At 38.1% G+C, this 11,943-nt stretch overlaps 1 protein-coding gene across 1 annotated transcript in view; it reads left to right on the forward strand.

Moving 5' to 3' along the window:
- Positions 1-185: 185 nt before the first annotated feature.
- cenpp (centromere protein P) overlaps positions 186-11,943 on the forward strand; it is an 87,486-nt gene continuing 75,728 nt past the window's right edge. Inside the window, exons 1-6 of the mRNA XM_061041264.1 lie at positions 186-367; positions 1,040-1,198; positions 1,319-1,470; positions 1,578-1,666; positions 4,290-4,378; positions 10,280-10,376. Coding sequence (XP_060897247.1) covers positions 1,041-1,198; positions 1,319-1,470; positions 1,578-1,666; positions 4,290-4,378; positions 10,280-10,376 — 585 coding nt within the window. The 5' untranslated portion in view covers positions 186-367; position 1,040. The remainder of the gene's footprint in view (positions 368-1,039; positions 1,199-1,318; positions 1,471-1,577; positions 1,667-4,289; positions 4,379-10,279; positions 10,377-11,943) is intronic.

Consider the following 11,943-nt stretch of genomic DNA (forward strand, 5'->3'; position numbering starts at 1 on the left):
TAAGTTACGTTTTGGTTACAACACAGCGATTTTATAAATGTATACACTCTATAAGTCCAAAAAATTGCGGTATATGTCTTTATTGACAGGCAGATTGTCTGATCCTTTTACATAAAATGTGTTCGCCCCCCCCGTAACACGTAAAGTGGTAGAGTCCAGAGGGCGCGAGGCTCCGAACTGTTTTGGTTGTCAGGGTGAGGAAGAGACGACATTCAGACAGCTGAGCGCTACAATACAAATACTTCATGAATGTACTAACACCCTTTTATCCTAGTATATTTGTTACTTTCCTCCTTAATGTTAGTATATCTAGTACTTTGAAGCAACTTTTATTGAAATAAACGGACGAATAACTACAACAGAATCGGTAAGTAAACGTAAAACACCACAGCCAAATTCATTTTAGATAGCTTAATTTACTGCTATATTCAGAAACACTGTGAAGAGGAGGAAGGGAATTTATTCATAAAAATAATGGAAATAGGACAATTTAAAAGTTTTGTACCCTTATTTCAGAGATGCACTTTTTTCAGTTTCAATACGATACTGAGTCTGATGTTTATTTTTATTTTTTTTAAATGAGAATGAATTGTGTTCTTGTTGTTGTTGTTGTTGTTGTTGGTATTATATGTAAGACTAGACAAAGCTGTTGTAAACATGGCATTGCATTTCTTATTGGAAGAGCAACAAAACAAACAAATAACAATCTAAACTTTTCCAAAGCAATGTGTCTGACTTTGTTTTGACTTCACATACAAACAGGAAACAGCGACAACTATAAGGTTTCAGATTAAATATTTCAAACTAAAGTGCAGGAATTGTACTTTTTGTCATATTGAAGGAGCTGTGCCATCTCCTATGAACGTCTTGATGGAGTCGATTTGTGAACACTTCTAACAGTTCAGTTTGAATGTCTTCAAAACCAGACTGAGCGTGCTGAGAATGTTTGAAGTGCAAAAAGATCTTTCTTGATTGGTGACGTGGATCTGTGCCGTCGGTCTCAATTTTTTTACTGAACCAGTTTGTTTGTGTCTTTCAGGATGGATGAGATGATGAGTACGGAGAAAATGGAAGAGGTGAGGGTGCTGGAGGCTCAGATTGAACGTCTTCAGGCTGAAGTTGAAGCATTGCAATGCCAACAGCAGAACAACAACAAAGACATTACGCTCCAACTGAGAGGAAAGATGACGGATGCCATGTGAGTTTAAATTTGAAAGTACACCCAGGTGGCAGGGGCACTTGTGTACTTTGAAATAGTAAACAGAAGTGCTGAACTTTCAAGTGAAGTAAATAAAAAAAATGTTGTCACTCTTCTCAGGTCATATCTGTGTGGACAGACGCAAGGAGAGTTGGAAGAGAAGGTGATGTCACAGCTTAAGGAGGAGGTGGAGGAGCTGGAGGAGGATCTGAAGCAGCAGACACAGATGAATGGTATCTGTCTGAACAGCTGCATCACAAAGACCCTGCAAAGTAAGAGCACATCACTGTCTGATTCCACAACCTCACTTATGCTTGATAAATAGCCCACTTAGCCCCTTGAAATTAGACCCTCCTGACATTACACATGTGTCTACTAGGTGGAAGTAAGCTGGTCCAACTGCTTTGTGTGTCGGGTCAATGCTCTGAGCTGGTCTTTCAGGTAGAGTTCCAGCTCTCAGAGGTGAAGGTGAGTCATTCCTTTGCTAGATAACCTATGACTCTCCCTCTGTGGTGGTTGATGTGACTTTTGGTTTTTATTCGTTCTGAATGTATTGATGCACCACAGCTAAGCCTAAATACGATCAGACAAATGCATTCAGATAATATTTCCGTCTCTAGTCTCCATCTTTATTTAATCCCGTCACAAGTCTGAAATATGCATTTCTGAAATACATCAAATTATCTCTGTTAATATTTTATTGGACTAAAATCTAGTTTTTATAGATTTCTAGACTTAAAACAGTTCTTGTAGCTTTACCTTTGATTTCTTTCCTTTTAAACTAAGTTAATATCTGTGTGCATCTCCTAGTATCCAACCAATAACAATCAAGTAATGCATCGAATGTTTTTTGCTTTTGTAATATGGCATGCTATTTCCACTAACTCGGCTTATACAAGTATGATAACAGCTAAATGTTTTGGCTTATCCCAAATGGTCATCAAACATTTCTCAGACGACACTTTAGTGTCAATAAAATGATTATATCGACCACATCCTTAAAAATGTAGATTAAGGTGTTAAGCTGAATGGGAGAATGATCTACATTTCAAAGACATTAGTTGGATCTAAAGTAGGCAGAGATGAATGGGGCTGTTTGAGAAAAATACACATTAAAGACTTTAGTTAAAGGGGCAATTCTGCAAATTTGTGGATTTTAATGGAAAAATAATCAGAGTGATAAGAGCCATGTTGGAAAATATGTTGTCCTCTGTCAACAGGTAAAACATGAACTAGTGTTGACTATAATTGACAGAAAGGGAACTAGCAATCTGTTCAGCCAGCAGAGGGCGACACAGGGCCATGCTAAGTAGTTCACTGACAAGGCAGCAAGTTCAAAGTTTTTTCTCAGCAGTCTTCAGCAGCTCTTAGACAGAAAACACTTAATAGTGAAGAAAAATCTATGTCAGATCCTAAGGGTAATCAACTCTGCAATCAGCCAACTGCCTGAGAGGCCGGAACGTATAATGGAAATCATGTCACTGGCAACAGTACGTTTCAGTTATATACTGTATGTCATCTCTACAAAATATTAGAAGAGAGGAGATTTACTTTGTTAATGTCTAAGGGGAAATTACACTTTTTCACTCTGTTTTTGAGGCATGCACACACAACAGAACTATGTGCTGATGGAGACATGTCAGAGTGTTGGGGCTGCAAACAGATGAGCGCACTGAGCACTGCTTTAAAAGTGCTTTAGGTTTGACTGTCTGTCCAAAACAAGAAAAGTTAAGATATGACACATTAACTTTCTTAAATAGACATCTATCATGTCACCTTTTAGTGCAAGAATAATAATAATAAAACGGTTCTCCAGGAGGAACTTGATATCCCTTGAAAACTCTTGACTGTTCAGCTGTTTTGATGCCTTGGTGTCACTCAAGACGGTTCACACATGAACTCCTGAAAAGTTCTAGTAAATTTCAGACAGCCTGACCCTGAAATTATCCTGAGATCTTGTTTACAGACACCCCTTAGAGCGTGAAGTTTTCCTTGTCAGACGGAGGAGATGGGGGATCTGTTTGTCCGCTGTTTGTTTTCACACATGCCACTCACCTGGAAACATTTTTGAAAATGTTGAGCATATGTGAAATTTAGGATTTATCTTTGATCCATACCTTACTTTGAGAATTACAAATACATTTTAAACAGTCATACATTATTTATTCATAAAATACAGTCTAAAAGAATTCACACAATTCTGATTCAATTCAGGAACAATTGTGAGCAGATATCTGTTGCCACATTCAGCACTTGACAGGTCTTTAACACAAAAGTATTGAGGTTCAGTAAGCAGTCCTACCTTCAGGCCTTTAAGAACAACCACATGTTCCAAAACAGTTTAACAAAATAACAGCTGACCCTTGACATGAGCCCTAATATAAAGTCAGCAGTATTTGTAACTTTATTGCTGAGATTGGGTTTAACTGTGATCTGTAGTCCTGCTTCGTGTAGGTCTTCTGGTTTTAATTCTGGAATAACCGCCAGAACAGCTGGTTTCATTGAATCATCCTGCCCTGGTTTGTGTCATTAAATTACAGTATAAATACACTTTCTTCTCATGATTAATCTTGTTTTGATACAAAAAAAACATTATTTTCCAAAACAGTAATTGTGTGATCATCCACTCTTTTTTTACCCTTTAATTAGTTTGAATAATGCTTTTTGTGAGTGTGTTGTGTTAGTGTCGTTACCCATTCGAAACCAATCGCAGATGGGATTCATGGCTCCCAAAATATGGAACATATTTCTCTTTGGCAATGCGATGGATATTTTGTGGAAACAAGCTTACTGTCTTTCTTCCTAAAAGGTTCATATGGATGTCTTTCTCATTTCTGTGTTAAGTTCTTATCTGGAGTCATCACATGACTCACTTAGCTTCGCATAAAGACGGGAAAAGGTGAGCCAGGCAAAGGAGAGGGGTGTTTATGGAACTGGAAATACACTTTTAGTTCTCCGTTTAGGAGGTACACCTTATTAAAAAGAACATTATTTAATGTAACATAAGTCAAAACATATCACTCATCACTGCCCTGATTCTTGCCTCAAAACCTTCTTTGTGTGTCTCATTGATGTGGTGTTTGTCCTGCAGGAGGGTCAGCAGTCTGAGAGGACGATCAGTGGTCTGAATGTGGTGATGGACAGCAGTGATCTGCAGAATTTCAGCAGCTTCCTGTCTGGGTAAGAACTCACACTGCAGATGTTTGCCAAGCAGATCTACCTTTAGGTCACGGTAATCAGGATTTTAGGATTTCTTAGGCTTGAAATTTAGCGTAAAGTTGAATGATTACTTTTGATAATCAAGAATTTGACGAAGCACTGAAGCTGATGTGTCTCTGTGAAAATGAAAATTAAGCATGAATTTACAGAGTGTGATATATGACTATGACAGTCTGGTAATGTCATATTTTATTGAAGTGGGGGACTGTACTTTTCTAGAATTATAAACCCTCTGACACATCAAGAAAACACTGAATCTATTTGGCTTAACACTACGTTGACATGATTAAAAAAAAAAGTAAATCTATTTTAAGTCTGACTAATACTGGACATTAAAAATACATGTACATTTTAAATCATTACAAGCTGAATTTCTCAAAATCAGTGAATGCGGTTTGAGGTTGATTTTTGTTGTTGTTGAGGTCTTACACCTCAGTATGGGTCAATAAAGCAATATGGACATGCTCCACCGTTCAAAGACCTGGCTTTGACCCTTAAGTCAAACAGCATAAATGCGTATGTGTATACTGGGACAAGGACTATGGTCCACTTAAACGGCCTGACCGAGCTGTAATCGTAGCTCAACTTGTGCATGTAAATGAGTTGATCACAGGTTCATCACTATGAACAGATAAATGGTCTACATGAGTGCAGAATCTGGAAGAGAAAGACAACATATTTCTTAAAGGAAGTCCTGGTGCTGGAATCAAAAACTCAGCTATGACATGCAGTTGCTCTAAAGTTCACATGTCCACGTACTCTAGAAAGAGTAGTGTGTTTACATTGGTTTGCAGCCAGAGGGATTGGTTTATCCAACAGAAGTTTATCAGATGTGAATCAGCTATCAGATGTACTCTGTGTTTTTGGTCTGATGCCCAGTAGCCAATCAGTTCTTCATTTATTTATTCTAGTTGACTGCTCTGTCCAATGTATTTAATACTGAATATTAGCCCTGTCAGGAAGTAGCTGTCTGTTTATTATGTTTATCAAAGGAGACGAGGATGTCATTCTGTTTACAGCTGTCATCCAGCTGAACATCCTAACTCACACATCCACTCTGTCTCGCTCCGTCTCACATTTAACAAGCTTTTCTCACGACAAACATTCAAGCTCTGTTTAGACTGCAGGCAAATCAGATTTGTCTTTCAAATCAGAGCTTTAAGACAGCCTGTTTGGACTAGTACTTATAAATTATCACATCAGATTATTGTTCCTTGACACCACCAACCAATCTGCATGGTTTGCTGTGGTTAAAAAACATTAGTGTCACCAACTACGTACTGTATGCTGATGATGCTGCTTTAAAGGAAAAATAAACATAATTTTCCCTTCCAAAAATTATGAGGTCAAGTAAGGCAAGGCAAGGCAAGTTTATTTATATAGCACATTTCAACAACAAGGCAGTAAGGGTAGCAGAAAGGAGTGTTACAAAAGACACTTCAAAATTAAATTTGAGTTTTTTGAGCATCCTGACTGTGACATACCTGAAGAGTTAAGATCAGAATGGCATCATAAACCACCTCCGAGTGAGGCTTCATTCCAATTTTCAAAAAACCCATTGCTTTGGGTTTATTGCTGTCCACACTTTCTTAAATCAAATAGGATGCCATCTGTGTAGGCCAAAAAAGTGATTTGGACTGGTACTGGACAAGGCCTAGACATTTCAAACACAGGTGTATCTTATTACATTCATGATGTCTGCATACCATTTAAGTGTGCTGGCTTACTGGAAGACCTACCTGCAAATGGACTGCAGCCATCATTTATATTAGTTACACCTGTTCTTTTCCTGCCGTGACAAAAATATCTGTTCTGAATCTGATCAGTAGAGATTTGCCTTGGGGTCACTTAAGTCTGGGGCTGCTGCCAATAAAGGCTTTTTTTGATCGAAGCCAGTCACTTAAAGAGGACTATTCAGCACAGATTCTCTACTTCAACTTCCAATTAATTAAACAGACATAATCTTTGACAGTTGAGCTTCAGTAAACCACCCTTCTAAGAAGAAAACATTTTCTCTCACTTTCTTTCTATGAAGCTACAGATTTGATGTTGTTTCCTTTATTGTTTAAAATGAATATATCTTAGTTATACCTCTATTAGGGTTGGCACTACATGCTGAAAGGTCTTCAAGGAAGAAAGTGCAACATTTTACACATAAATATATCAGAAATCGAGTCTATCCTGTGTAAATGTCTCTCTGAGTCATGACTGTCTACAATGAGTGAGAAGCTCGAGTCCCACTGGCTGTGTTGTTGTCAGAGCCGTATTTACATGGACGCGATGGCCGGCTCCTCCCCTTGTGTATAAAAGCTGTTTTAGTCAAGGACTAGAGAGAAGAAGAAGAACATACTCACTGATTATTTGGATGTCACTTAAGCAATTTATATGCAATGTGAAGCTACAAGCTAACTAAAGAGTGCTAACATTAGACTGCTAACACAACAATGTATGCCACAGGCAGCTCGAGCCAAGGACAATTTTGTCTGTCGCTTGCACAGGTTGGAGGTGTGCCGCTGGAGGAGAGTGGAGGCTTCAGTATGGTGGAGGTGTCGCCAAACAGCAGTTTGTTTTGGTTTCATGTTGGTGCTCAAGGGCGACATCTACTAGATCAAAAAGTTGCACATTCTTACTTTAACACCGGAGAAAAAATTTATATTTAATCTGAAATGTTCTGTTTGAAGTCAAGATTCACAGTGTTTTAGTTCAACAGGCCATGCCTTTAAACTTTATTTGGGGGATTCATAAAACACTAGGAACTTTGATTTACCACATATCCTGATTCCTTTGCAAACTATTGTTGTTCTTTTTATTGAGATAATATGTTCTAGTTGCACTGTATTCATTACCGCAGTCAACCAGACAGAGTCTGTTCTGTCTGTGGATCAGCTCTATAAAGCAGGAGTCTGATTTGCTCTATATCTGAGGCCCAACCGCATCTGGATGTATGGTCCAGTCTGCAGAATCTGGCAAACAACAGATGGAAAAATACTAGAGATAATGACTCTGACACACTGTTGCCTTCTCTCCAACTGTGTGTGTGTGTGTGTTTCAGAGAGAGAGAGAGACAGTCACAGTTTTACAGCCAGATTCAGACTGATAATCTTTGTTAAATCAAGCTGGTATGAACTGTTAAAGATAATAACTGACATTGTGATTTTTATTGGTTGTTTTCATCCAGCACACATGTTTTATTTCCACATCTCTCCTCCTGTCCCCCTGGAGTGGTTTCTTAACTTAGTTTGTATTCAAAGCAATACTGTGGCTACACAAGCTGCAAGGTATGTTGGCAAACTTCTTTTTCTCTTTTCGCAGTCCAAGTCCGATTAATTTTTGACTTGAGGCCTACATTTATGTTTGTTAGAAATAAACCCTCTTTGTGATCCTTGTAAAATTATTCGATCAACTTTGAAGTGCAGCAGGTTGAGAGTGACTACAAGGTTAATAAACCCACCAATAAGAACCAATGCAAAATTTCACTGTATAACAACAAAGGGTGTTAGTCTGTGGAACAACTGTGATGATGAGCTGAAAAAATGCAACACTATATTCAAACTAAAAAAACTGTTCAGGAATAAAATATTGAATAGTTATGGGCTGGAGCAGTGATTTTCTGTTTTTCTTTCGGTTATTTCTTGTCTGATGATTTTGGTTCATCTGTTCCCATTATTTTGTTTTTGTAATGGGACTTAATTTGTTTTGGCCAACAAGTCCAACCACATACACTGATGGATGAAAAATTACATTTTTAAATAATGAATAATGCATAAAAATAAGAGGGGGTAGGACCAGACAAGTTTTTAACTTCTTCCAACCCTTTTTGAACATCAACTAAGGATCCTGAGGATCCCGTTTGTTTTTTTTATGGTTTTTTTCTTTTTTTATTTATTTGTGTTTGTATTATCTTACCATGTTCAATAAATTGACTAATAAAAAAAATAAAATAGGAAGCACTAAAAAGTTGCAAATAAGGACGCACGGCCTACTGTACTATTTCAAACCTCTGCTTTTAAAATTCACTGCTGCAAGACATTAGGCAGCTAAATATTTGGTCAGTTGCTGCTTTAAAGACGTTGAAAGATTAACAGTATACATGTGTTTTGGACGGTGACATTATAGATTTTTGTTTTATTTTGAAGAAGGGCTACAGCATCCAATCATTTTGATGAATGAGTTCATCGTCTGGGGTCCATGAATGCGATCAGTAATTTCTGGCAGCTCATTAGATGCTGTTATTAAGTATGTTTTTTAAAGTGACTAACGTGACTTGAAAGGGATGCAGATCCAAGTCTGCTTTTTATTGGAACTCACACAAAGCGCTCTGATCTTTTTCCACTGTTTACTGCAAACAAATTTTACTGTTTTTTGGGAAGATGAACCAAAGCCACTAAACTCCAAGCCAACAAATCTCCTCAGAGTCACTATATGACAACTTTTTTTGCATTTATAACCAGATTGTTTTAAGTGCTTCAATATTTTAAATATAACTTGTTATTCAAACCAGCCATGACCAGATCAGTCCAATTAACAATATCAAACTGGGGTTAAGTCTCTCTCCATCCTTTTTAATTTGGTAGTGCTTCAATATATGGGAGGGTGCTGCAATGTTTCCATCAGCTCTTGTGGAATAACAGTCGTCTGGAAACTTCACCCGTCTGCTGTCTAGCCCCCAGCCCCCATGGAAAACTCTGGAAAGCCTTTCAAAAAATGTCCCAGACTCACTCAGACTGAGAGAATCGGACCAAAACAAAGATTGTTCTTGCTATTGCCATTCTGATATACGGCCAACAGCACATAAGAAAGCACAATTTGTATTAATCTATATTTTCCAATCTTTGGCTGGGAAGTTGAGCGTTGACTCCGCTATTTTGAACAAATGGTTGAACATTTTGAGATATAGAAGGTTATTAATTTTTCTTCAAGAAGTTATAACAATATACTACTAAAATATATTTTACCTAACCCATGTAGTCAGTTCATTAAGACAGATTTCATTTGCTTACAGTTTGTGCAATAATATTGAGTTAAGGACAAAAATGTCTTATCAATATAAACTTTGTAAAATGGAGACTGAATGCCCCTGTTAATTTAGCTCCAGCTTCAGAGTAGGAACTATGGCGCTGCATATGCAGACTAAAAAAAGTCCCCATGGTGTGTACTGTAGTTCTCAGGGAACTCCCTCGTGGATAGTTCCTCTTCAAAAAGTCCCCAGAACTGTTTGGTCCGAAAACAGCTTTTGATACAAAAGCAATAAGTTACAAAAGTTTTTGTTTTTGGTTCAGAGTGATTTTCCCATCCACCTCAGCTGTGTCTTGGTTTAAATTGAAAAGTTAAAATTTGTTATCACACTAACACACTTCAGCAGATAGGTGAACATTATACCTGCTAAACATCCCATTGTAAAACAAAATCATTGAAAGCACAGTCAGGTTAGCATAAGGCTCACTGTTGTCCCAAAGACCAGCTCCACAGAGCCACTGTCTGTACAGGAGCAGCCAAGTTTTTCAGTATTTCAGCTCTAGCATGTCTGATTGAAGCGATTCACTTAAATGTTATAATAAATACAGCTGTCTACACATGCAGCAGAAACGGCTGGCAGCTCCCAAAAGTGAGGACCTAATCTCCTACTGCTGCTCTGCTTTTGTGCTGCTCACGCTACCTCCTGTGTTGACACAATGTTAGACTCTTACGCTTATTAACACTGATAGTTTAGAGCTGATATCTGACATTTCACAATCTTCATTTAGTCACAATATTCAAGGATTTCATTTAGTCATCACCCTTACACAGCTTTTTTTTTAAAGGTTTATTTTATTGAGAGTCCAGTTTAAAAGTCTTTGAATGATGTTGACAATGTCATTGTAGGGTGGAGGAGAGAAGTGATCTACTGCTGTTCTTCAGGACTCTAAGGACCTTCTCAGACAGATGTGACGACCGTGGCAGAACCTTTGAGCACTTCAAGGTAAGTGAAGAACCTGCTATTAAACAGTCTTCAAACAAGTAACCTCCCACACCTGCCATAAAACATGAAAGATTATTTCTTCCCCACAATTTGTATTTCAGTAACTGACTCAGGATTTGGTCTGGCTGACACAATAGACCTTAACAGATTGCAATTCTGCAACGGCGCAATAACAAAGCTCATCATTGAGTCCACAATGGTGAGATATTGGTGGCCAATGTTTGGGAATTCCCAGTGCGTTATGGCGTTGCGGAAGCAAGATGTGTAAAGAAACAGTTAGGCGTTACAGGGGCGTACGTGTTGTGCCCTGGAACATAAATCTTTACCGGATACCACGATTGGATTACCTGAACTAGACCCCTTGCTGGGTTTCATCCTCATAAATCGTCGGAGGAGCCCTGTTGTCTCGTCCCAATTGGAGCTCAGAAAGTAAACCAAAAAGCAGAGTGTCTCGTTGTGACCCACAGAGGGCATTAGCTTCAGGTTTTTATATTTCAACAAAACAGTACAATTCTTATCCTGGCTTCTCTTTGGCATCTCCTTACAAACCAGTGCCACCTATAGGATGTTGTCAGAGGAGATCTTTTCAAATACATGCCTTTGTTATGGACTAAGGCTATAAAACATGCAATCCAATGTCCTTCCCAAAATGAGGTTAAAAGGCTCATTTCATTTAACTGAATATGGACTCCCAAACCAAGGTAAGGTGATCAGTTCCCTTTTCCTATCTAGCTCTGGTGAAAATTATTTATTGTTAAGTCCTGTTTTTGTACGAGTACACAGATAACTACATTTGCTTGGTGAATAGATTAATAGTTGCTTTGAAAGATTTGATAAGATAAACAGACACATGCATAATGTAGATGTATTGTATTTATTTAGATTTCTGGAGGAAATTTCTGTTTAGCCTGTCATCTGACCCTGTGTAAGCTCTCTCGAACCAGCTGTCAGGAAAGAAAACAAAATGTCCTTTTTACAACAAGCTAATGTCGACTTATCACTTCAGAGTGGGTAAGTGTGAGCTGAAAGTGTTTGCTTTAAACCTAGCTAGATCAAGGTGTTGTGCAGCCATTGGGTTTGGGATGATTGGTCGTGAAAGAGATTAACTCAAAGTGTGCAGCAGGTAAAATATAGATTTAAATTAGGCTGTGCAGAAATTAAGTTTCAGTTCTATTCCAGGGTGTGCAGCAGGTAAGTTAAAGATTTAAATCAAGTTGTGCAACAGGTAGGATCCAGATTTTTTCCAGGGTGTGTGCAGCAGGTTAAGTACAGATTTATTCCACGGTGTGCAGCAGGTAAATTTCAGATTTATTCTAGAGTGTGCAGCAGGTAAGATTCATATTTAAATCATGCTTGTGGCAGATATGTTTCAGATTTAAAATCATAGTGTGCTACAGGTAAGTCTCAGATTTGCTCAGCAGAAAATACACCTTTATCGTTTGCATTTAAAAGATGCAAGTTTATTCTGGTGTAATACTGATTAATGCTGCTCTGGTCTGGTGTTGATTTTACTTCTTAATGATGCCAGTACACAAGCATGGTCCTGCTGGTGGATCTGTCTTAGAAT

This window comes from Labrus mixtus, chromosome 7 (genome assembly GCF_963584025.1).
Source record: "Labrus mixtus chromosome 7, fLabMix1.1, whole genome shotgun sequence".
Classification (NCBI taxonomy): Eukaryota; Metazoa; Chordata; class Actinopteri; order Labriformes; family Labridae; genus Labrus; species Labrus mixtus.